At 41.2% G+C, this 27012-nt stretch overlaps 1 protein-coding gene across 1 annotated transcript; it reads left to right on the top strand.

Annotated features, from left to right (window-relative positions):
- The first annotated feature begins 446 nt into the window (after positions 1-446).
- On the top strand, positions 447-26936 carry LOC116387606 (solute carrier family 12 member 7-like). The gene is made up of 27 exons (XM_031854867.1): positions 447-931; positions 1086-1259; positions 6894-6985; positions 7703-7834; positions 10583-10729; positions 12875-12929; positions 13648-13778; positions 13886-13995; positions 14085-14189; positions 15293-15492; positions 15672-15833; positions 16017-16115; positions 16286-16343; positions 16641-16815; positions 18288-18406; positions 18549-18647; positions 18799-18918; positions 19073-19177; positions 19764-19932; positions 20862-21057; positions 21237-21406; positions 21958-22089; positions 22271-22378; positions 24886-25055; positions 25336-25350; positions 25597-25730; positions 26690-26936. Exons 2-27 carry the CDS (start codon positions 1103-1105, stop codon positions 26779-26781), a joined length of 3252 nt encoding a protein of 1083 aa, XP_031710727.1. The 5' UTR covers positions 447-931; positions 1086-1102; the 3' UTR covers positions 26782-26936.
- Positions 26937-27012: the final 76 nt, after the last annotated feature.

The following is a 27012-nucleotide window of genomic DNA, read 5'->3' as shown; positions in this document are numbered from 1 at the left end:
GACAATGCTACAGAAGAAAATCAAGACTGATGAAGACATGAGACATGCAAAAATACACATTCCCACTGTATACAGTACTAATTTTCCATTACTTGCATTGCTGCATATCCTTCGAAAGGAGGTTTTCTATAAAAGCCTACAGTGCGTCAAGATAAATGTCCAAAATTCTTGAGAAAACCTTGCGTGAGAGTGCCAATAAAATCATTCCCACAAACTGAAAATACTTCATGTTTATTTCTATCCATTGTTAATCACAAACTCAGTCTTGTTCCCCTGAGACTGTCCATTGTCATCTATGCTGGAGTATAGTTCGTGCCCAAGGCTCTCAAGGTGTTTCCTTTGCCAGCACAATGCGAGTGCGCAGAGCGTGTGTCAGCACCGCTACCCATAATGCACCGTGGGGGAAAAAAAAGTAACACCCATTTTGTTTACCTGGAGGAAGTCAAGAGACAGAAACTACCAGACCGAAGAGAGGAAAGAAAAGGAAAGCCAGTGGAACGGAGAAAGAAAAGGAGCTTGTGCTTGGATTGCCCCTCCTTAAACATGAGCTAGCTGTTTTCAGTCAAAGTGGATTTGATAGGTACTCTGGAAACGTTTACAGATACTTAAGAGTTTGTTTCCCTGCCTTTTGGCATGACAAAGGTGTGAGTCAGAGAAGTGGGACGGTCAGAGCACTGGGAGGAGCTGCAGTGGTTTCCATGTATGGACTCCAACTCTGTTCATATGGTAAACAGAGGGTCACATGGGGCAATAGTCTTGGAGCAGTAGTGGGGGGTGTGGGGGGACAAGGGAGCGAAAGGAATAAGGAGAGAGTGAAGAGATACACATGCTGCAGGACTTTGGCCTGCCTCATGCGCAGGAGGCAGTGGCACTTTCACCCTGAGTTTAGAGGACACACCATAACAAAGAGGAATGGAACCAAAGATTTGGAGTGAGTGCCATGTTGAGGTCAAACTGAACTGCCTCACTGGGGCTTTGTTTTGACTTACTTTGGAAGTTGTTTTTTTTGTCTCGTCCCTGTGGGGGCGAAAATTGGAAAACACTAAGTGCCATCCCCGGACACCCACTTTAAAACTTTCTTCCAGGCATCTGAGGAGCCAACATGCCCACCAACTTCACCGTTGTGCCAGTGGAGGATGCAGAGGGCAGCGGCAGCAGCGCCCAAACTGACAGGTTTGCTGGGGGCAGCAAACCTGTCAGTTTGGGCGAAATCTTTGGGGAGGAAGACGATGAGGTCAACTCACAAGGACCTCACCCCGGTAAGGACACGGTGTAAGACAAAACCTCTACTTTGGCCTGAAGACATGCTCATACAGCTGGGGAGGCCCGCTTTTAAGACCCTCTTATTCCTGGAACCTTATCCCAGCATGCACTGGCTGTTGAAATGTGCATGCTTGATGAATTGTATGCGCCAGTGTGTAATTGAACTCGTACAAACGGAAGCACACTGACACAAACAAACGCACACACAGCTGTTAAGTGTGACGTCGTTCAACTAGCTAGAACTTGCAGGGCAGAGTTGATTAGTGTCGTGGTAGGGTGTGGGGTAGTGACGGGGTGGGGTATGTTGTTGCTACTTAAGTCTGTGGAAAGCTGTTGGAGCTGTAACTCCAACAGTTTTTAGGTTGAAACGTGTTTTTGGAAAAATAATTCTTCTTCATCCCTGTTAAGGCTGATTATTTCACCTCCAAAAATGACTTGACATACAAATGAAGATACTGCTCACTTGGAGGAAATGTAGCAAAATTTCAGCTCTCTTGTTCATTTTTAACTTCTTTGCCTAAGAAAATAAACTTCCAATATACGGGATTCAGATCATTAACATTGCAGCCACTAACTATTTGCTATGTAAAGATACAGTGGATTTATGTCCCTCCCAAGCAGAGAATAAAGTCGCTCTCCGATAAGCACTTTTAGCGCCGCTAGCAGCGTTAGCCACCGGCTCAGCCGTCTCCATGTTAAAGAGCCGTTGAGAGGAAATAGAAATACTTCCAATCTCGAGTATAGCGCCTTTAACGTTTATTATTTACAGACCATGTATCTGTTTTGTTAGCTGTCTGACTATTTGCCTACAATTACTGTTTATATTTAGACCAAGATAATGGGTTCAGTCACGATTCATACATTTAAATGTGATTTAGTTTAACTTCACCAAATCGTATAAATTATGATTATTATGATTATATTGCAAGTCAAAAGCTGAGATGGCAGCTACAGAAATCTGCTAAGGTAGTTTACTACCTCTGCTGCTAAGCATTTGCTAAGTAGTTTAGCTAACCGTTTTTTTCACATTTGGATAAAGACACTACTGCCTCTTTGAATAATGATTAAAAAGTCAATTTAGCTTCAGCTCAGGCCAAAGTTGGGTTTCGAAACTTTTGAATGACGGGCCAGATTCAAAGAACAATATATTATTATAGAAGTATATGAAATATTAATGATTTGCTGCTTGTTGTTACACCAGACAGTCATGGACAGATTAAGAGATAAGATGGAAACAGACATACAGTATAAAAGGCCAAATAAAGCAAGACACAGACCGAAAGACATGCAAAAAAGACCAAAAGAATGGCATTGCACCATCTTCTTGCATTTTTTGTGGTCGTATTGTGTCTCTGTAGTTGTTTAAGTTTCACTCTGTAGTTTTTTTGTGCATCTTTGTGATTGTTTTGCATTTCCTTGTGGTTGTTTGGCGTCTCTTTGTGGTCGGTCCGCATGTGGTCGGTCGTTTTATGCCCCGTCTCTTTGTGGCCATTTTGTGTCTCTTTGTTTAAACCTGGCAAGATATTTATTGGACAGTCTCTTCATTTGTTCACTCACTAACTTCTTATATACTAGCTGTGATTTTGGACACAGGGAAGGCACGCTAACTCAGTTTCGACCAAAACCTTCTTTACAGTTTTGTCTCCAAAAATCCTGCTTTGCTTTAACATCGATCATTCAGTGTTGTGTGTAATGCCACTTATCATTTCAACTTTACATTTCACCAACAAAGCTGTAACTTGTTATTAGCTCTCTTTCTTTATCTGTCTAGTTGGCTATGGCAACTTAATGTTTATGACAAGGATGAAGAAATCTGCAAACGAGTGAGCAAGTGTTCTTCAGTTTCTTGGTGGTAATAAGCACAGAGATCAAACTATGAATTCAGATTTTGATGCTGTGGTGTCTTGTCTTCTTGCCTTTAACTAATATTTCTGTCTGTGCGTGTTGATGGGTTTAGTCACCATCAGAGATCAGTTCAGATTTCCTTGTGTCTGCTGTTCATTTTAGCAAGGCTGATCCACTTTCGGAGTGATCTACTTTGGTAACTACTCTGACACAATGCAGTGTGTTCAATTGCCAAGCATCCGCAGGTGGTGAATTCCACACTACGATGATGCCTTTGTTTGAAGGCGTAGCATTTTTTACAGCAACATTCACATGCAAGGCAATTCCTGTTTAGCAGGCAGCTATGGCCTACCCTGCCCGAGGTTATCTATGAATCATTGGTGGTTCACTGAGTTATTGGGTGATTCAAACATGCAAATTGTTTCACTGAGCGTGCCAACACCTGGAAATGAAAGTACAAATCAGTCATTTCCAGGACATTATGAAAATAAATTGTTAAAATATCTGACAAAAGATCTTATTTTTTAGTGTGAAATGAAAGTCTTTTTCCACATTGTCATACAACAATCTCAGTTGCAGGTATTGTACAACCTGTCCCTTTAAAGTATTGCTCAATTTGTAGGAAAATGTACAACAGCTTTAATGTATCGTAGCTTGAATGTATGTCACACAGAAACAAATCGATCATGGATGCATTTGTTTTTCTCTCGACATTCAGTCAGAAGCGGTGACATTTTCAGAATCTCTCTTAATCACACACACACACAGGCACACAAACTGATGCCATAGACATGTAGTCACTATGCTAAGCTAGGCTAATATTGGCTGAGATATCCTGGCTTTTAGTCCCTGTGGGTTTAGTCCCAACAGCACTGGATCCTACATTTCCTAGAATGCAACTCAGTAGCACGCTATCGTTAGGCCGAGCCTCAAGCAGAGATGAGGAGTGGGCTACAGAGGCCTGGTAGGCTCCCTTCTTTCTGACTCCACAATCCCAGAGCCACAGACCAATCGTACAACTGTAGATGATGATGAGTAAACTGAACTTGATGTGACAAATATGTGGAGTGCCCCTTTAAAATATTAATACGTTTTTTTCCCCCACTGTGAGCAAATTCCTAAAAACCAAACTGTCCCTTTAATGGGAGCCCTGCACTACAGCAGTACAGTGGGTACTTGTACTCTTCAGGTGTTTTATCGTAGAGGCAGAAGTCATGGAACGTTAAGCACTCAGTGCTGATTACACAAGATGTTATCTGTCGGAACAATGACATCTCGGTACAATCATTTTCCAAAGCACTGTATCCTGTGACTGGTGCCGTGTTTGGTGTTGTTCCACTTTCTGCTTGAAGTATTGTTCCTTAGGCGGCACACAACACGTTTTTTTGCATTTTGCAGGTCTAGCAGAAACCTTAATTTATGTATTTTAAATAAAGTTTGTGCATGTTTTAGATTAACTTCAATCTAAAGTTTCCTATCTAAAGATTACTGTATTGGACAGTGATAGCTTGTTTTTAAATGTATGGTTGAACTTCCCTGAGATCAAATATTCAGTTATTCAGATGTATATGAATTTATATTAATTTACAACTTGTCTTTGACTAATTGCAAAAAAACGTTTTGACACCCCACTACTAAAAATTGCATTAAATTTACATTTCTACATAAAAACCTGTGGTGCTAACATTAGCAGAGTACGTTAGCTCTTCTATGCTACGCTAACTACTGAAGGTATACTGAATGTACAAACATGCTGCTTTTGCTTTGTAATGATTGTACCAGTAAATAAAGACCTACCGGGCTTGACAGGAACAGTGTTGTTCCTTAATTTCATTGTCTTCTGTCTCGATCACTCGGTGATGTGATGGTTCACTTTTATACTGATCTGTAGGCTTTAGCTTCTACCGTTATCTTTTTAACCTGTTTTTGCTGCTGATCAGTTTTGCATCCTGGATATATCCTTCAAACACATATTGTAGACCCTTCTGTCTGCTTCTCTATAAAATGGATTTTTTACTCTCCAAAAATTAGATAATATTTTCTAAGGAACTGCAGTTGGTGACAGTGTGGGCTCCATGGTAGCTCTGTTAGATTGCGAATAGCGATAGCGAAGGGTCAATTGGTTTTCCGTGCTTCATACCAGAGGAAACTGTATTTTGATTTGTACATATTGTGATGTACTTGATGAACTAAACCTCTAACCTGCTGTTGAATATAATAAATACATAATAAGAGATACTTACACCTTCACAATCTATCGTGCATTCATTTAACTTCTGCATTCATTGATAAAAGGAAGATATCTTTCTTTCAGTAAAACATTTCATGTAGGTTTAGGATGTGACTGAAATGAGGACATAGCTTTAAATTAGATTGATTTTGTCACCGTGAGAGTTTAGGTTAAGTAGTTTGTTTTGAAGGTCAATGTTAACAGGAAGTGAATGTTCAACAAAGGTATATATATATATGTGTGTTGATCTGATTCCAGAGTACAACAGACAGCTCAGCAATACTGTGACATTGTTTCAAAGGAACATGCTAGAATAGCTGCATGTGCACTTTACTGTTCTTGTGCATATTGCTAAATATGCCATGAAAGAAACATTATGCTGGTGAACTAGACTATTTGTGTGTCTATGCAAAGTATTGTATGCTTTGCTGACAGAAGTACAGTATACAAGGTTAGAGGCAAATCTTCACATTCCTACAGCATATATACTGTATGTGTGTTTGTGTGTGTGTCAGTATGCACAAACATGTCCATTTGTATGTGATAGACCTTTAGTGCTTAAAGCTACATGGTACTTTCAGTTTGTCTTGATTTTGAAACTTTTGTCAACGGCTATTTGAAGATGTTGATTAAACGTTCACGTTTAGACCAGATTTCACCGGAATTTGCAATATTGGGTTTCAACTTAGAAATGTGGATGTGGTTTCTTAGTAGGCCTCTAGTCGAAAATGTTTTTCGTGTCAGTCAACAATAACATGCTTGATATGTTCGAAACTAGAAATTCTGAGCTTTTTAATGCTTGCGTTAAAACTTGCGTCAAAACAAAAAAACTATGTTCCTGTCAAAGTATTTCACCAAGGACTATGTTATCTTCGCCAAAAACATCACATCTTGTTACTTACATATCTACGGCAATGATTCACAACGATCGGCTGTGAGAAAAAACAAACCGCCATATTGCCTGAGACTGCAATTCTGCATGAAGCGAACCTTGCTCTCGGTACTTACAGAGTCGGCCACCAGATGACGACAGACAGCAACAAGTATCACTGTAATCCCTGAGCCAGAGGTTTCTAATTAAATCTGTTTAATTTATTAGTCTTAACGCATGGAAGTCTTCAGTAATATACGAATATTGATCAATATTCATTGTGTATATTACTATTTCATTGTTTTGGGGAATTTGTGTTATTTGTAACATGGCTTTATATAAATAAATAGTGTTTTGAAATAAAACTCCCACAAAATAGTCAACATGTAAGCAGTATACATGGCCAAAAGATAGAACCTGCCTGAGTAAATCTTTATCAAGTGTATCATAAATGTTGTATTTGAGTGTGTTTTCATCTAGTCCCAGTTGTAGTAAAGAGGTTATAGTAAACTGTACTTGCCTAGCAATTGCCACTTCACTGCTACTACTACAGTATACAGACACTACACATATACAGACACTACACAAGAACAGTACCTGGTAATCCAGCTGCCCCTGTCCCTTGCTGCTCTCTCAGTGGTGTGCATCTTACAGTGCGTGTATTTGTTCTGTGTATCCCACCAGGAGATGACCTTCAGAGAGAGTCTACTCCATTCATCAACACAGACGATGACGGAGAACATTATTATGAAGGCAAGAACATGGCCTTGTTTGAGGTAAGACAAAAATGATTTTTCTCAGAATGTCCGCTGTTTATGAATGTTAAACTGTTTGATGCACAAAAAAAATCAAAGGTTACGTTTTAAAAGCAAATTGGTGCTTAAGATTTATGGATAACTAATAACAGGTACGTTATTGAAAGTTCCAAACCTTCAAATGTGGGCAATAATAGTAATGTTAATTGATAAAAAATATTCATTTAATATAGTGCAAGATGCAAAGTGCTTCATGGCAGCAGATTTAATTCAACCATTTTTAAACCGATATAACCAATTCCGGTAATGTGAGATTGAAATGTAAGATAGAAGCAAATGGAAGCTAAATTAAGAAAATAAAAGACAATTCAAATAGAATGAGAATTTGCATTCTGATAGAAGTTTGTAAAATAAGGTCAGGGCCCTGACTGCAAAACGCTCTGTCCCCTAGTTTTAAACTGGGACTGTGGAACAAATATAAGACCTCTGACTGAGTACCTTAAACTATATATGTATAGGCTGTAATGTTACAAAGAGGTGAGAAATATAACAAGCAGTGAAGCCACAAAGGGTCTTTGAAGTAATCAATAAGATCTTAAGTTCAATTCTAAACAAACCGGGAGCCGGTGGAAGGAGGCTAAAACAGGAGTGACGTGGTGGCTCGTCTCGGTTCTTGTTCAAGCCGAAATACCCATGCTTTGCTTCATTCGTGCTTTTGTTCTCTCTGTCTCCCTGCAGGAGGAAATGGAGAGTAACCCTATGGTGTCATCTCTTCTCAACAAGCTGGCCAACTACACCAACCTGACCCAGGGTGTTCGAGAGCACGAGGAGGCCGAGAACGAGGATGGGGTCAGGAGGGTCGCTGTCATGGTGCGGACCAAAGCCCACGTGGTGTTTAGTAGGGATCGTCAGTTTTGATTTTTTTTTAAAGCGGTCAACGTGTAGCAAACTAATTCTGGCAGCTTTCTTATCGTCTAAAGGACACTGCCGACTCAGCAAGGGTGCCAATGCAGGGCAGTCTCTTTTAGGGCCTTTAAGTGCAGTCTGTTACTCCCACCAGCCCACTGTGTTGTTATGATGCACGACCCCCCCCCAAAGAAACTACAGTTTCCACGTGTGTCCTTGTTCTGAAGTGTTTCATCTTCATTGTCTTTGTTGACATCAACATAGCACTGTCTTCGAGGGCACAATTACCACCTGTAACCAAAAGAGATAACAATTAGCTGTTGGTTATCTAATTCATCTTTCAAGAATTGTTAAGAAAGAAAAAAGCATGATGATGAACTTCAGTGTATGACCTCCTGATTTTGGATATATACAGTAGAATGAGTTTCTGCCAAAAAGACAAATAAATAAACCCATCTTTTGAGTTTTGCAGTCCAACAAGCTTTAAATATAACTTGGGTAGAGTTTACTGTAGGCATTGGTCTTTGGGATGATATCACGAGGAGAGAAAGCAGCTCGTCAACATCTCCAAAGAATGGGCTGCATTGTTAGAAAGACGTGCCGTGATCTTTAAGTCTTTCTTCTTGTGGAAATCCATTTCCATGTCAAATGTAGGGTAACCAGCCAAAGAGCTGCTTCTATGACTGCTGTGTTTAAGTATCTCATAATTATGACTTTCTATCATCATTTTAATTTTTTTTGCTGGCGGATTCGCGGGCCACATAAAATGACGTGGCGGGCCGGATTCGGCCTGCAGGCCTTGAGTTTGACACCCCTGCTCTACTTAAAACAATTTGCGCTGGAAGCAGAGCAACTGAGGAAGACAGTAGCTGTGCAATGAGATAATAAGCTAATGGGAAACATATTTAGAATACATGTAGTGTATTTATGAAAAATAATGAAATGATAAAATAGCTATAACTTTGTGATTCTGTCAGGGCCAGCAGAGAAGGCCTTGAAGGCCCTGACGGCCCACCATTGGCAGATAGCAAGAGACAAATATTCGGACTTTTTCAAAATCTATATTCAATCACTTTAGCCAGACGCTGAAAAAAGAGAATCTGTAGAATTTTCTAATTCTGTTTATAATCATATTTCCTCACATGAAAGCCTAAATGCTTTTTCAACGTTTCTTCCACACTGCTAGGAATACAAACAATACTGGACCCAGTATTTTTACTTTATAGATAGCTCGGGGTAGTTACATTTAAATATATTGAGTCTAGAATCAGCCTGTGCAATACTCAATGTGGATTAATAGTATATAAACATCTCAACAAATCCCCCAAATTCACAGAAAAAAAGGAAAAAACCTAATTGCTCTCATTACTGACGGCTAAAACTGCACATGAAAATTGTTGAAGATATTCTCCTATCACAACAATACTGGCGTCCCTGATTGCCCTCCTGTCTTCGGGTGACACCCAGTGGGACCTTGAACTGTAGCTTTGTGTTAGAGACACTGATGATGTTACAGTGAAACCCGCCCCCCGAATCAGCTGAAGAGCTGTGCTTTTCCTTTTAAAAGCGGAGGTCTGAGACGTGCAGAGGGAGAGTGAGGGGGGAGAAAAAAGCAGAAAGGAAGAGAAAGACGACCTAACACGAGAGACAAGATGTGGGATATCTGGAGATCAACGTCAGGCACGTCACAGTATTTAGGCAGACAACTGAGCGCAGTGGAGAAAGCGCAGGACAAAGTGTTTGTAACTGGGAAGATGGTACGTACACTTGGTTGTTGGGGAGACAAGAAGGTATATAGTAAGTGTTTGTGCAGCGTGATGCATACTGTAAATATCATGGGACATATGGGAAATGATAGTGAGGCTGGAAGCACAACAATGTTAGTTTGTAACTAAAGCTGTTGTATGGATCCTGGACGATACTTTATTTGTAATATTTTTAATATATTTTGCTTTTGGATGTAAAATAAAAAAAACGTGCATATGTATATTTTTCCCCACACCGTCAAAGAATCAAGTTTAAAGATACTCAGTGTGGATGTTTGAGATTTTGCATGTTCTAATAATAGCGTATTATTATTCTACATTCTATATATTATTATTATTATAAATCCTGACAGTCAAATCATGTCTTCATGCTCTTATTGCACCGGGGGTAAAATTAGCTACACTTTTAAAATGTGCAGTATATTCTCATATTCGTAGAATAGATGCCAGGTTAGCAGGTTGTCTAGCATTAAAGCTCTAACTTTTCTATGAATCTTAAAACATGTTCTGTCCCGGATTCTTAACATTTTGAAAATAATTTCTCACAGAACAGTTAATAAAAATGAAATGCATCAACTCATCGTGCACAATATGACTCTTCCATTACATATAGCCCGTAAAAGGAAATTCTAAATCCGGTAAAACAAGGCATGTGCAGATAAAAAATGGCTTAAGTTCCAATATTAAGTATTATTAACCAGTTTTAAAATTATAAATGATAAATTCACGAAAAGAAAAAACTATTTTCTTTCAAAGCTTATTTTCTTTAATACCTCATAATATGTCAGAAGCACATCTTTAGTAATGTAATATGAATGAAATGTACATAACTCTCCGTGCATAAAGGAATCCAAAGGTCACTGGTCATCGTAGGAGTCTCCCTTTCATGTTCACCCTGTTGATCCTCACCTCTGTGCATGTGTGCACTTTGTTTATCTGTCCCCAGGTGCCCCAAATGGGAACCTTCATCGGAGTTTACCTGCCCTGCATGCAGAACATCCTGGGCGTGATCCTCTTCCTGCGTCTCACCTGGATCGTCGGCACAGCAGGAATCCTGGGAACCTTCGCCATCGTCTCCATGTGCTGCATCTGCGTGAGTGATTCACAAAAAAAAAAAACAACGTATTGACTTTCTCCTGAATACAGACACGATCAGCAGAAAGAAACGGGGTGTCAAACTGAGTGAAGGGATTACACTTTTTGAAATGAGATGCGTTTTTTGGGGGGATCAAAATGGGAGTGTTGGCACCAACGACACTGTGAATGAAGGAAAGACAAACAAGCGAGGCCCCCTCTCGGCCGTAATTCTATAAATGCCGAAACGGAACAATGACATGTCTGAGGTTCAGTCTGAGACTTAGAGCATGGCAGACAAAACTGCAGGCCAATCAGCACACCCTCCTCTGGGTCTTTGATGTCGATTCATTCCCGGGCTCAGAGGGGCCTTTCGCAAAACGAGCAGAACATTTGTGTGTCATTTACAACCAGGGCTCATACGTCAGCGGCTCTGCGGCCAAACAGAGAGCTGACTGTTTGAAAACTTTGAACTTAAAATGCTCAGCGCTCATGTGATGTGAACAGCCGGCACTCAACGCCCCTCCCTGCGGTATACGTCAACCCTGTCAGGCTCTGATGCTTCAGACCAAAGAGATGACAAAGTCTGAGGATGCGATGGTCGCGGTGCTGTTTCTAGAGGTCGCGTGTCATTAGTGCGGCTGGCTGTTGTGCTGCGTTTCACACAACTCGCAGGTCTGAAGTTATCCCGTTGATATTTCAAACTTTCGACCTCCAAGCCTTGATCGTTACAAACTGATGTTTCTTTGGCAAGTGTACAATTGAACTCCCAGCAGTGCGGCCTCCACATTTCTCTTTTTTGGTGGAATTTTTAACGTTTTCCCAAATAACTTTTGTGCAGAGAAGATACATTTCAGAGATTGTTTTCTATGACCAGACACCCAATAATGTTGGCGTCATATTTTAACATCAATTTTACATGCAGAACAAGTTTAACTATATGATAGTATGTGTTATTTTCATCAAATACAGGCAAATATACTTTACGTTGCCCTTTAGTTGATGGTTAACCATTTAAAATGTGTGCTTCCTTAGTTGTGGGATGTCAGACAACCGTTAATTGAAGTCGATAGATTTGGCTCAAGTTTACAGGAACACTGACTTTAAGTCTTTGCTCTTTTTCGAGGAGGTCAGTTGTGTGGAACGCAGCATTAAACCACAACACTTGTACGTGTAATGCCTGAAATGTGTTCATCGTGTTGGGTATCAATAACTGTCAGATACCTGCCAGACCTTTGTCACATCTATCCTTAGTGTTACGCCCCCTGAAAAAGGGGGATAAATACGAGAGAGATGTGATGGTTTTTCCTCAGCAAGAACTTTGCTGCAATGAGGAAAAGACCGCGGTTTCCCCTGAGGTATGTGGGTGGAGACCAAAGCAATCGATCTCAGACTCAAGATCAAGACCACTGTGTAGATCACAGTTTAACACTACGTATCTTAAATTACACCATAAACAACAATGTAAACGATGCAAGGAAAACACATTCTTAGTATTTCAACCACTTATTCACATGTGATGAATTTGAACTCTTGTAGATTTCGTAAAACGTCATGTTATTTATGAATGAACTTCTTAATCACGTCACAGATTTTAACACAACAAACCATGAAATTAACATTTCACAAGTAGTGTGACAACTTTTTAAAAGTGATCCCACGCATTCAATTTAGAGAGAGAAATTCAAACGACAAACAAAATACCTCCAAACTAAAAACCAAATTCGACTATAGAAGTGACTGTGACTGGAACATGATGTGGTCAGAGTTGGCTCGGTATACAATCACTTATAAAGCCACCGTAAAAACACGCATTGATTTTGGGGCATTTCCCTCTAAACGACAGGCCAACACAGTTCAACAGTTCTCCTCGTTTCTTTCCTATTTGGGATCTGGACTATAAAAGCAGGACTATGTGGACCTGCATGGGATTGACTGATTGTAGCATTGATGCTGTGGACGTATGATTGTAACTGTATTTACGTATGTGTTGCTCTGTATTACATGAACTTATTGTCATGCTTGAATGACCAGCAGTGGTCCTGGCAGTATTTAATGACAGTTTATCCTGTGAAACCTTTTGACACCAATAAATTAAATGCAGCTGGCTAACATCTTTTCTTCCATCCATAACCTAACATGTGTCCTTTTTGTTTCAACCCAGACCTTGCTCACAGCCATATCAATGAGCGCCATAGCAACCAACGGAGTTGTCCCAGGTACATTATGAAACGTTGCGTTCATTAGTATTATTGACTTTTTTTTTTCACGTGATATAGTGTTTTCATTTACCACTGGCAAAACCGTATGTAACATTCTGTGGATATATTACGGTGATTGTGCCTGACACAACAAAGAGTCACAGTAAATACATGTCACCCTTTGTTCAACAGCAAAGGGTGTTCTGTGGTGAGAACACTGTCATTTCCTAAAAACTTCACAGGAAAAATTCATAGAGGCAATCATAAAAACAATATACCCCCCCCCCCCCCCCCCAAAAAAAATGCCCCTAATTTGTTGCATTTCATGCCTAAAATCCTCTAGAATCTGCTTGACACATCATGATAAATAAGTGTTTGACTGAAAATCCAACTGTCAACGGGGAGCCTTTAAACTCAATAAATAATGTAATGTTTTTTACTGCATTACCTTTTGATTGATGATAAATGCTAGTGCCTTTTTTTTTTAAACTTTGTTCAGCACTCTTCCTCATAGGCAACATACAGCCCCAAAACACTCACTCACTTCTCTCCACTTTGACACTTAATTGCTCAATAATTAGATAAACATAATAACATTTTGATCAAATCAGAGCTTCTCCCATCATCCCCAGTGAAAAATGTAAAACAGCATTTTTTTTTTTACAAAATGAAGTTCAAAATACCATAGAATACCTGTACCAGCAATCGAACTAACTAGGATTTCATTTCTCCAAAGCCGGCGGCTCGTACTACATGATCTCCAGATCTCTGGGGCCTGAGTTTGGAGGAGCGGTGGGTCTCTGTTTCTACCTGGGAACCACCTTCGCTGGATCCATGTACATACTGGGCACCATAGAGATTCTGCTGGTAGGTTACCACTCTGGCGGATAAGAGATCGGCCACGTTGGCAGTCACTTCTGCTGCATGTTAATGACACACTCACTCTCTTTCTGATGTCTCCTCCCCACTGCCAGACCTACGTCGTTCCGACAGCACCGATGTTTAATGAAGTGTCAAACAATATGAGAGTCTATGGCACATGCTGCCTGCTCCTAATGGCTCTGGTAGTGTTTGTAGGGGTGAAGTAAGTATCCACATACCCACACACACACACACACACACTCTAACACACACCAGCACGCAGACTCGCATGTATTCCCGTTCTTTCTGCAGGTATGTGAACAAACTGTCTCTGGTGTTTCTGGCCTGTGTGGCTCTCTCGATCATGGCCACTTACGCGGGAGTCATCAAGACGCTCATCGAACTACCAGGAATTAAGTGAGTTCCTCAGAGCTGAATAATAATTTCTTATTTAACGCTGGCATGTTTTTCAGGACAGAAATGTTCTTAGTGACGATATGCTAAATTGAACTCCTTTTAAGTGTTGGATATTTATGCAAAATGACAAATGGGATGCGCTTCATTGCATTCATTGATTGTGACTGTGATTGGTTTATAATATGTGTAACACTAACAACATGCAGGTGTTGTGTGTGTGCAGTGAATTGGGCTGGCTGTATTGAAGCCACGGTATTCCTTGACTCCTGTTGTGTTACACATCTGTGATATCTGATACAAACATTGTGGCCCCTGCTCCCGAGTTGCCAAATACGGCAGCTTGATCAGAAGGCCCACATTCGCACTCTACGTGGCCCCAGTTGTGCTCGGAGTAAAGGAGGCAGTCGGGTGACGGAGTGTAAAGAGCGTCAAAGTCCGCATTTGGCAGGATGTCGAGTTAGGTGGATGGGTCCCATGTGAAACCAAAAGCCTTATTTTAAGATACGTAAGCAAGTTTAGTTACATAATGTCACGTAACATACTTAACTTGCGTTTGCATATATGTAACGAATGTTAGTGTACATGAGCTTGCCCCAATTTTCTAGCTCAACGACGCTGCTCTGCACTGCTTTCATGTGAAGGTTACAGCTGATAACAAAGTCCCGAACCCTCGCTGTCGTTGCGGTAGCGTAGCACACACCCTCTGGTTCAGCCTCAGGTAAACACAGTTAGCTTTGTCAGCGCTGTTACCGCTGTTTGCACTGTTAGCTGCAAGCCGTCTGCTCAGCTGTCGCCGCTATGTTGGGAGCCACAGGGAGGCGAGCCCTCTGCTTCCACTGAATATCAAATTCAGCGCAATTAACTTGAACCACAATCTTTTCCTAAACCTAACAAAGTTGTTTCTTGTAGGCAACAAAGTCTATTCTCAAAAGTTGAAACAAAACTGATGCTAGTGGGCTAAGTTTAAGTGTATGGCCTCTCACCAAGCTACTGATTTGACAAGTTGGGAGTGAGAACATTTTAACAACCACTGTAAAAAAAAAAACAATTGCAAATCCCTCTTGCATTCATTGTACACATTTTTTTTCTTCCATCCTTCACAGTGTCTGTCTGTTGGGGAACCGATCTCTGAAGAACGATAAGTTTGACACGTGCGCCAAGACGGAGCTTGTGAAAAATGTCACCGTGATCACGGATCTATGGCACCTCTTCTGTGACAACGCAACTTGCGATGATTACTTCGCCCTCAATAACTTGACAGAGTTACGGGCCATACCTGGGCTCCTGAGCGGAGTTATCAAAGGTGAGAAGGAGGAGGGGATGGATCCTGAACGTTTCCCCTTCATGGAGCTAAAATCCAGTATTGTTTCTCTCTCGTGCCACCAGGCTAAATGATCAGCTTTGTCCACAAGACATTCACTGTCCAATGAGAATGAATCCTCATGTTCATCTGGCTGTTTCTCCTCCGTGTCTTTCTGCTAGACAACCTGTGGGGCGACTATGGTCCAGCTGATACGCACATAGAGAAGAAAAGCCAGCCTTCAGTACAAGCCAAGGACTCGGGCAGAAACTTGCCCTACGTCTTCAATGACATCGCAACCTACTTCACTCTGCTGGTGGGAATATACTTCCCATCCGTCACAGGTAGATCAAATACCAAACAAAAATGAATGGGTTAGGAGTCTAACATATTGATGAGAAATTAGGATGATTATGATGTTATATATTGAAACACTTTGAAAAGAGATGGAAGTAGACATAAGTAAAGGATCACAATACCTCCAAAACTGACTCTAACTCTTACGTTGTGTGTGTGTTTGATTTCAGGTATAATGGCCGGTTCCAATAGGTCTGGTGATCTCAGAGATGCCCAGAGGTCCATCCCAGTAGGAACCATAATGGCAATTCTCACCACCTCTTTCATCTGTATCCTTAAGACATATACACACTACAGTACAAACCATCATATGTGTAGGAGGTGTATCGGGTGATGACAGAGAGCAGAAACTCTGATTTTGCCGATTTTATTAGATTAGGCTTGTTTACCGCAAAGTAAGTATGACGTGCAAGTATTTCTATCTTAACGTCTCGCTCAGACATCTCCTGCGTGGTCTTGTTTGGAGCCTGTATTGAAGGAGTGGTGCTGAGAGACAAGTAAGGGTATTTTTTTTAACTCTGTAGAGAAACAAATGGTAGCAACATTGGTATTTTAGGGGTAATAGAAGATGGAAAGCTTTTTTTTTTTAAATAGTTAATTTGCGTGAAATGGAAATTTGTTTTGACGTAGCTCACACAGCAACAGTGCACTTTGTGTTGTATCAAAGATGCTCTATAATAAAGATGATGCACACTTCCTGTTTCCTAAGTGGGCGTGGTCATGGCCATGACTCTCAGTGGGCCATCTCCTTTCTGAACTGCCTCTCATGGTGTGCCTCCTTATGGTGGTTGCAGGTTTGGTTTCTCAGTCAAAACGAACCCGGTGATTGGCATTCTGGCCTGGCCATCGCCTTGGGTGATTGTGATTGGCTCGTTTTTCTCCTGCTGCGGGGCGGGGCTTCAGAGCCTCACCGGCGCCCCCCGGCTGTTGCAGGCCATCGCTCGGGATGGCATCATCCCGTTCTTGCAGGTCAGTGTGAGAAAGACCTGTGTTTTAAAAAAATGTTTTATATGTTACAATCCTGTGTGCGTCACCCAAACACAAAATGACTGAATGGGTCTTTTCAGCTTCCTCTCATGCCCCATGACTGGCGTACTTACACAGTAACGGCATTGCTTTACTCACCTTTATTTTGTGCACTGGAGGGCTAATCCTCCTAAATTTAGACCAACTTCCAACTAAGCTGCAGATTGATAACTCAAGACAATGTGCCTCATTCACCAATATCTTCCTGAATTTCTTCTGTAATTTTCTCTTGAGAAAGGTCCGTAGAAAAGTCTATGTCAGATTCAAGACGTGTTCGCACCAGTTTTTGTAAAGTGAATGCACATGCCAGTTGATTCTAATTAGCAGATCCCCCAAGAAGGGCAATATACTGCAGGGCCTCATGCAGCATGCTGCATATAAATAATATATTAGTATTTATTTTAAAAGACCATAATGCTTTAATAAAATTAATTATTGATCATATTATAAATGGTAAAAAAATATTATATTCATTTAAATCCTATATTATACAACTGTAGAATTGAAGAGAAACACTACAACCAATTATTTTGCGCAAACACACATCACGTGGAAGAGGAATTGTGGCGTTCACCAATTTTCACGTTCGTGGAATTTTCGCTTTGGTCCAGATCTGTCGTACCAGTCGTGTCGGCTACAGATAGTCATTCTCCACAAGGAAAAAAAACACTGAAATCACTAAACAATAATCTGAAGGGATTTGGAGTTATAGTATGATACCAAAATATTATATATTATTTTTAATCAATTATTATATAATATATAACTATTATATGTATAAATTAGCATATCATTCACCAGATTATCCTCCTTGCCATGTTATTTTTCATTTTTTTATTTAGTTAGGAAACCTAACCCCAACAGCTGCCTATGTATCTTTATGCAGGTCTGCCTACTTTCACCATCTCTTGTACTGTAGGCCATAATAGTCTCTCGACCAATCTGTCTGTGACTGTCACATGACCACCTTACATATTATAACGTTGTCTCACGCCTGCTGGCCACCTCTTCATGACATTCATCAGGATTGGTGGATCTGAATTGGAACACTCCTACGAATAAACCTCACAGACATTTAAGATAAGCAAGAGGTCCTTTGTGGAATAATCTAGAATAATTATTTAGTCTATATAAAATGTCAAAATTTTTTAAAAAGAAATATGCCCATCACAATTCCCTCAAGGTGATGCCTTTCATTTCTCTCTGGCATTTTTCCTTGATAAGTGACTCAAATAATGAATCAGTTGTCACATATTATAAATAAACATTCTAAATATGCTACATTGCAGTACAATTCAAACCGAAGAAAGCAACCAAACATGTAATGCTTCTTATAATACATGAAATTCTAAAGTTTTTGACCATGATGATGAGATGTGTTTGCGTCTCTCTCTGTTCGTGTCTCTCTCTCTCAGGTGTTCGGTCATGGGAAGGCTAACGGCGAGCCCACCTGGGCTCTGTTGCTGACAGTGGGGATCTGTGAGATAGGGATCCTCATTGGCTCTCTGGATGCCGTGGCCCCCATCCTCTCCATGTAGGTGGCTTAACCCTGTAGAAAACAAGAAACAGTCTCGATCCAACCTACTGTCAGTCCGTGTTACTTTTTCTTGCCGATTTTATAACAGTCCTTTCTCTCTTTAAAAATCTTTCTTGTCTGTTTTTTGCTACCCGCTCAGGTTTTTCCTCATGTGCTATCTGTTTGTTAACTTGGCCTGTGCTGTTCAGACTTTACTCCGCGCCCCTAACTGGAGACCTCGCTTCAAGTTCTATCACTGGTAAGAACATTTTCCTACTAAAGGCAAGAACATGTGAGATGTAAGCTTTCCAAAGCTTTGATTAAAACCACAGATTTTGGTTTTTACACTTGTATAAATATGTAGTGTGTGTGTGTGTGTGTGTGTGTGTGTGTGTGTGTGTGTCCGGTAGGACCCTGTCCTTCTTAGGGATGAGCCTGTGTCTCTCTCTCATGTTCATCTCCTCCTGGTACTACGCCCTGGTCGCCATGGTGATAGCCGGTTGTCTCTACAAGTATATTGAGTACAGAGGGTGAGTCTGTCGGTTTCAGGTCAGGAGATCTATCAAGCTTTACATCTTTCACGCCACTGAGACCCAGGAAACATATGAACGTCTAATTTAATTTTTGAAGCATTTGGGGACGAGGTGAAACACTCACTTCCCATTTGGAATTTTGTGGTTGCAGGGCAGTGAAGGAATGGGGAGATGGGATCAGAGGTCTGTCCCTAAATGCAGCACGCTACGCTCTCATCCGGCTGGAGGAAGTGCCGCTACACACCAAAAACTGGAGGTGAGCGTGTGTGTGCGTTGTGAATTGCTTTAATCCTAATAAAGCCAGGTGAAGGGACGCACACAACCTGGTGTGCTATTTGCAGGATCTTTATTTCTTGTCATGCCTGGATTGCTTCTGAAGTAAATTTCCCTCTGAGTCTAAAATGAAAATCTGTGCAAAATATAATCTAAACAAACATGTACTTAGGGGCAATACAGTAAATAAACAGTAAAGAAATACTAAATTGCGGTACCAATTTAGTGTCGCTCCGCAACTTTGTCTGACTCATGATGGAGAGTTAAAAGAAAAGGATCAGAAATGTATTTCACGTATTCTTCTCCCCTGTCAAAACCATGCACCTACATTACCCACAATGCAGCTCACCCGCTCTCAGTTCAGTCTAGGATTCAGGTGGGTTACGCTAGTAGTGACTCATCTAGCCTCGAGCCAAACTTCACACTCCCCAAGACATGTAAACACCCCGTGATGAGTAAAACTGGCACAATTTCTCTTTAGTATAACAATAGATTTGTAATATTTTATTCTTAATGCTTATTTTTTCCCCCCTGTATTCTACTACTGACATTTATTTCTCTTTCTTCAGGCCTCAGGTGTTGGTGTTGTGTAAGTTAGACTCTGACCTGGTGGTGAAACACCCTCGCCTCCTGTCCTTCACGACGCAGCTCAAAGCGGGAAAGGGACTGACCATCGTCAGCTCGGTCCTGGAGGGAACCTTCATGGCCCGAGGGAACGATGCCAAGACGGGAGACAAGGTTTGTCAGTCTGCTCTGCCTGTTCAGTCCTCTGCGTGGTGGCCAGGTGGTCTCGGGCCTCCTGTGTATTTTCAAAGCATACGGTAGAAGCCACGGGCACAGCACCCATTTAAAGCTAACGTAAAAACCTTGTGCTCATTCACATGTTAAACCTATACACTCACTGGCCACTTTATTAGGCAATATTTCCCCACATGTACATGTGGGAAAATATTGGAAAAAGTTGTATTGAACAGTTCATATCATATGGTGACAGTTGGACCTTTATAAAGTTGCCACTGAGTGTGTGTTGTATCATGTTGTATGCAGCTACAATCATTTAAAAGTGATATTATCTGCAAAACAAGCTCATATACTTTAAGAAAACTATAAACATGTTCAAATAAAGAGGTGCTTTTTTTCTTTGAAATTACATATTTTTTAAATCCAGTGAGCTATTGTGTTGGTGTGTCATTTGTTTTCTTTTCTTTCACATACGCTCTAAATAATGTCAAAATACTGCATTAAAAGATTCTCTTTGGCCACATGGGGGCAGCAAAACAAGCTGAAAACACGTTTATGAACATATTATCAAGTTGTAAAGGTTCCAGCCAGTAGAATTCAGCCCTGAGTGAGGACTGATGGATGTTGTTTTGGTTTTTTTTGTAAGCTACCACACCACAATTACAATCAAGTCATTGTTGGTCCTGCTTAAGTGTGTTTATGTGTCTCTGTAAGTAAAAATGTCAGAAAAAGTTTAATGCAAACTCAAGTTAGTCATCCTTCATAGAGTCAGTCATGTCAAAGACTAGTATCAGTCTGAAGCCTGATAATTCTGCTTACTATCAACTTACATCTAAATCCCCAAATTTTGGGCCCAATTCGTCACCTCAAACCATTTTACCATCCTTTCCCTTCTCCTTTTCTTCCCTCCTCTTGGTCCCCTTCAGAACTTGAAAACAGCCATGGCTGCAGAGAAGATGAAGGGTTTCTCCCACGTGGTGGTGTCCTCCAACCTGCGAGACGGCTTCTCCCTGCTAATCCAGTCAGCAGGGCTGGGAGGAATGAAACACAACGCCGTCCTGATGGCCTGGCCGACAGGCTGGGGACAGGCCCGGGACTCCTCCGCTAGGAGGAACTTCATCGGTAAAATACACAGGAACGCCTTAACTTGGAAGTGTGCACCAAAATAAAATCAAGCATGGAAGGACTTGAGGGGAAAACACAGGAGGACATTAGAGGGAGACACAGAACCCTGACATGAGAAACATTTTAAATGCTCACTCTCTCTCTCTCTCTCTCTCTCTCTCTCTCTCTCCCCGCAGAAACAGTGAGAGAGACGACGGCGGCCCAACAGGCTCTGCTGGTTGCCAAGAACATCGACCATTTCCCTGGAAACCACGATCGTCTGAAGGAGGGAACCATCGATGTTTGGTGGATCGTACATGATGGTGGACTGCTCATGCTGCTGCCATTTTTACTTAGTCAACACAAGGTGTGTGTGTGTGTGTGTTGTCATTTCCTTTTAGATTATACTTTAAAAAGTAAAGTAATCATGTAAAAGCTACACCCTACATTAAAGCTTTTTAAACATATTTTACTGTGTGCATAATAAAAATGATTATTAATTCTTCTTTCATGAAACAATACAGACTCAATTGTTTTCTTTAGGCCAAGCCTCCTTTTCAAGTCAATCGAAATGAAGATTAAATTACCATTCATCTATAACCTTCTTCATCTTTGACCTAACCTTTTCTCTACAGTACAGAGGGTTTAACATGTTAGTAGTGATTTATTTCACCAACTTTTTTAACTGTCATACTCTGAAAGCTAATTTGTGTGTAAAGGCTGCCCTGTCTTCCCTAATAATAATACAAATAATTGATGTTGTATTGCTTCACTTAACTGCTTTGAGATGACGTAATTGCTGAGAGTTGTCTGCTCACATGTCCCTCCTAAAGTAAGGTCACAGTTAGGATTGAGTGCTCTTGGATTGGCAAACTAACTGTGTGTAACCAGCAGCTGATTCATCTTTTACCTCTACAGGTGTGGAGGAAGTGTAAAATGCGAATATTCACGGTGGCCCATATGGAAGACAACTCCATCCAGATGAAGAAAGACCTCCAGATGTTTCTCTACCATCTACGTCTGGATGCTGTGGTGGAGGTGGTGGAAATGGTGGGACGATTTGATATTCAGTCAATTTATTTTGGTATCTAATGATGGCTGAGCCAGGTGGTGGTAGTTTTACCTGCCCTAGGCTGAGATACAGAAAGGCTACCTGTTTCTCTAAAGTGCCCTTAATTAGAACATTAGCCACACCAGAGTAACTACACATCTGTTCTATGTGTCCCTCCAGCATGAAAGCGACATCTCAGCCTTCACCTATGAGAAGACGCTGGTGATGGAGCAGAGGTCTCAAATGCTGAAACAGATGCAGCTGTCCCGCACTGAGAGGGAGAGAGAGGTACGTGACACTCTCGTTTGACACTGTAAGAAGTCTGGTAAAAACGTCAGGTTTAACGTTGATGTCTGTGTCTTTACACAAACATTATAAGGATGTGTCCCAACCAACAACCATCAAGATGTAGGAGTGACAAATTTGCATTGTAATTAAGTTTAATTTAACTGAGACTTTGCTAAGCCCCGCCCCCTGCTGCTACTCGTCAGGGCTACCATGGAGCCCACACTGTCACTAACTCTCTGCATTCCCTGAATAAATAGAATCGCAATTTTTGAAAAACGAAAAAGTGATTTCAGAGAGAAGCAAGCCAAACAATATATGTTTGAAGGATAGATCAGGATGTCAAACTGATTCAGCAGTAAAAAACGGGTTAAAAAGATAAAAGTAGAAGCTAAAGCTACAGATCACATTGTAAAAGTGAACCACCACATCACCTGGAGAATGAGACAGAAGACAGTGAAAGGTAAAACACTGTTATTCGCTGTTACAATCATCACAAAGCAAAAGCAGCATGTGTATACATTCGGAATACCTTCAGTAGCTAGCATAGCATAGAAGTGCTAACACTAGTCAATGATGTGCTAATGCTAGCTGGCTAGCTGTTTTATTTAGCAACGTAGTGTTTTACAAACGTGTATCTCCTTCCAACCTCTCCGGTTAACGAATATCTTTATTACACAACGTTTAAAAATGACCAGCTCTAAATCCACAAAACCCGCCTGAAGATAACGACAATCTGGGAGTCTATGGAGCAGAGCCGCATAGCTGTTGGACCCTGGTCAGAGCTGGCCGATGCTACACTATGATTGGCCAGTCTGTGTTTGAGGGGCGGGACTTGACGAAGGGTCAATTGAAAGTGGCACCAAGAGAAACATATTAAGCACTATCTACAACACTGTAAGCCACACTAAAAACATAGTAAACTTTGATGCAAAACTACACTATAAATAGAGCTACTACGCAAACTTGCATATTCCATTTTGAAATATTCCGGTGTATTGCTAAAACTTTAAAACACAATGTAGAAATTATATAACAAACTATGAACTACTACAAAATACCAAACTGTTACAGTTGTCCTCAACCCAAAGACAAAAGCGTAGCATAACTCCTCCTGTGTTCTGCTGCTGTTCACCTTTGAACCCCCCCCCCCCCCCCTCACTCGGCTTTGTGATTGGACAACGGTCTCAGATTCAGAGCATCACAGATGTATCGTGAGGCTCCATAAAGACGAAGAAGCCGTCAGGTGCCCCTTCCCTCAACGCCCTGTGCATACCGGAGGATGAGGTAGCCACGGGCCAAGCGGCCCATAGTAGACAACCACGTTGCCAACGGTCGATCCATTTTTCATGCCATCCTTTCCTCGCATCATAATTCATTCATAACTCCTGCGATGCTTAAGACAGTGAGGTAATTAGAAACTGAACTCTGGGTTAAATATTCTGTAGACGCTGAGTGGAAAGGGACCAGATGCTGCCACTAGAGAGAGACAAATTCCTCACTGAGTTCCTTTAAATGTGCACCTGACTCGCAGTCAATCCAGTTACTACTAACCATTACATCCCTCAGTTTCTAACACACAGAAATGGGTCAAAATGTTATTGATCATGTTTATAGTTTATAGTAAAAGAGTTGTGGGTCCTTCAGCATCCCCATCCTAACAACATAATACTCATTTGGTTGACTTTTCTTTCTTGGCTAAGGTGAGGAGTAATGTGACCTTTGATGCTAGAAGGTCGGCATTATAGAATATACATTACTTTATTGTCATGCTGGTATATTTCTGCATGAGGCAGCTGGATCAAAAAACTACCCAGGTGCCTGGATGAGGCTCACTTGATGTTGCTTTCATTGTTGTTACAAATGCACCTTAGAGTGAAAGATATGCTGCATTTCACTGTTTGTGAAGCGCTTCCTAACTAAGATTTCACATGATACTTTTTAAATGACTCTTTTGAACTTTTAAAAATGTCGTCAAAAAGAGATGCACAAGCATCTAGGGAAGGTGAGGGCTCACCGTGGTGAAAACATCACAGGTCTTGTCATTTTTAGGCATGTGTGTACCCACAGTGTCGTCACTATCAAACAAGCGTCACGCTTCAGTTATATGAGCCCTCAAAAGTATTTAGTACTTAGTGTTTTAATAGGAAGAGAAAAGAGAGGGATTTTGATAGAAAATATGATTTTGCATATAACAAGAGTTCACAATTGTCACAGATAGGCAGAACTAGAACTTTTAGAATGTTTAATGTCTTCATATCCTCCTGCATAATGACATATTTGCAATGACAATATGCTTTGTGGGTAAAATGTACACAAATGCTAATATAAAATACAGGGTGCTACTGAACGGAGAATCAGTTGGATCTTTTTGAGTTAAGCCTTTACCAAAAAGGGTTTAAATCGAGATTCAACTTTTCTTACTAGAAGTTAGAGAAGAACGAGAATATAACGTGGCTAAAAAAAACACCAAACTGACTTTTTAATCATCGGACTCATCCTTTGTTCAGGCACAGTTGATCCACGACCGGAACACGGCGTCTCATTCCGCAACAAGCGACAGAGATGCAGGTGCCACGCCGGATCGCGTCCACATGACCTGGACCAAAGACAAACTGGTCAATGAGAGGAACAGACACAGAGAAGGCATGGGAGTGAAAGACATCTTCAACATGAGACCGTAAGTAGATCTAGCAGCGCTGCAAAGCATCTTAAAAGCACACTGCCTGAGCAAAATGGACATATCCCATTGTATTATTCAAGGGTTATCCTCTTAAGTGCATTCAATAACTTTGCTCTTGGCTTGTAGTTTATAATGTAATTTGCAAATACCGTTTGATGGCAGAGGAGCGCTATTTATTCAAGATCTACCTGCATCTAGATAATCTACAAATGAATTCAGGAGCACCCCTTGTTATTGTGTTAATGTTGAATATGTTTTTTTGTCTCCATTCCTCCAGTGAGTGGGAGAATCTGTAAGTCACTTTATCTTTTGCTTTTTGTTTGCACGTGCATTTGCTCTCTGTGCCTACGTATTGTGTGAAAATAATGTCTGTCCTGGCATGCTTGTGTGAAAGTAGATCACCAATTCTGTTTGCATGTTGCTACATGATGACAAATATGAAAGCTGCATGTGCATTTGCATGCAAGATCAGCCCCCTGACCTTGCGACGAATGGCAGGATAACCGATGCTCTAATTAATGTCTGTGGTCCAACGTAGCAACCAGTCCAACGTGCGGAGGATGCATACAGCTGTGAAGCTGAACGAGGTGGTGCTCAAGAAGTCCCGCGACTCGCAGCTGGTCTTGCTCAACATGCCGGGCCCGCCGAAGAACAAGAAAGGGGACGAAAACTGTATCCTTTTTCAGCTAATCAGCCACAAGTCATTCAGTCATTTAGTCAGAGAAAGTTTGACTTATTAGTCGTAGTTAGTGAAAAGATTGTAGGAAATACTATGAATTGCTTTCCTCCCAACAGTACACAAAATATCAAGCTAGAGCCAGCAGGCGGTTAGGTTAGCTTAACACAAAGACTGAAAATAGGAAGAAGCAGCTATCCTGGCTGTGTGACCATGAGACGTCACTAACGATATTTATTCATTTATTAAAAAGGATCCCCATAAACTGATGCTAATTGCACCAGCTATTCTTCCTGTGTCCTGAAATCCAGTACAAATTATTCATCATATATATATACACAATACATGATAAATCTTTTTTGTTTAATCCGTATAAAGCATAAAGAAGACTTTGAACGCTATGTGCATCAAACCAAAACCCCCCAAAAAGTGTTACCTTTAAACAAAGCCAGGCTAGCTTTTCCCATTGTTTCCAGTCTTTATTGCTATGTGAAGCTAATGGAGGAGCAAGACCTCTCGTGTGTCCTTTTCCAATATCAGTCATCTTATCCATTCAAATTTAGCCATTAGGCATATCTTTCTCACTTTGGACACAGCCATGCTAAGCTAAGCTAAGCTAACTAGCCACTGGCTGTAGCTTCACACTTAGGCCTACCATACATTAGAGTGCCATCGACCTTCTCATTTAACTCTCTCCATACTCTTAATTGAATAAGTGTATTTCACCAAATGAATAACAATGTCATTTAGGTCAATAGTTTCAGGTGTTGCAACAATTTAGACAACAATGCCGATCAAATGGAAATACTCAAGTAGAGTACAAGCACATCAAATTTGTGCCCGACTACAGTTCTTAAGTAAATTCCATCACTGACAGGAGCACTGTAATAAGTGAATACATCTGAAAATAGCAGCATGTGATGCTTTATGTCCTTAACCAGAATGTGCCTCACAGATATGGAGTTCCTGGAGGTCCTGATGGACGGTCTGGACCGTGTCCTGTTGATTCGTGGAGGTGGTCGGGAGGTCATCACCATCTACTCGTAGCACCAAGAGGTTCCTAATCGTTTTGGATGGAAACACTGTTGGGCAGGGAAACCCAGAGGGCAGTGTGTTGGCAAAAGGAAGGCAGGACTTTAATATGGATCATGGGCAAAGCTGTCGGACAGAGGAAGTACAGCACTCTGCCTCTCACACTGTCGGGGGGGGGGGGGGGGGGGGGGGGGGGCTGGGTGGGGGGGGGTGGGGGGGGGGGGGCCGCGGGGGGGCCAGCGGGGG

The sequence above is a fragment of the Anarrhichthys ocellatus genome, unplaced genomic scaffold (assembly GCF_004355925.1).
Source record: "Anarrhichthys ocellatus isolate YVR2014 unplaced genomic scaffold, GSC_Weel_1.0 scaffold15, whole genome shotgun sequence".
Classification (NCBI taxonomy): domain Eukaryota; kingdom Metazoa; phylum Chordata; class Actinopteri; order Perciformes; family Anarhichadidae; genus Anarrhichthys; species Anarrhichthys ocellatus.
This window is presented reverse-complemented; position numbering and strand designations above follow the sequence as displayed.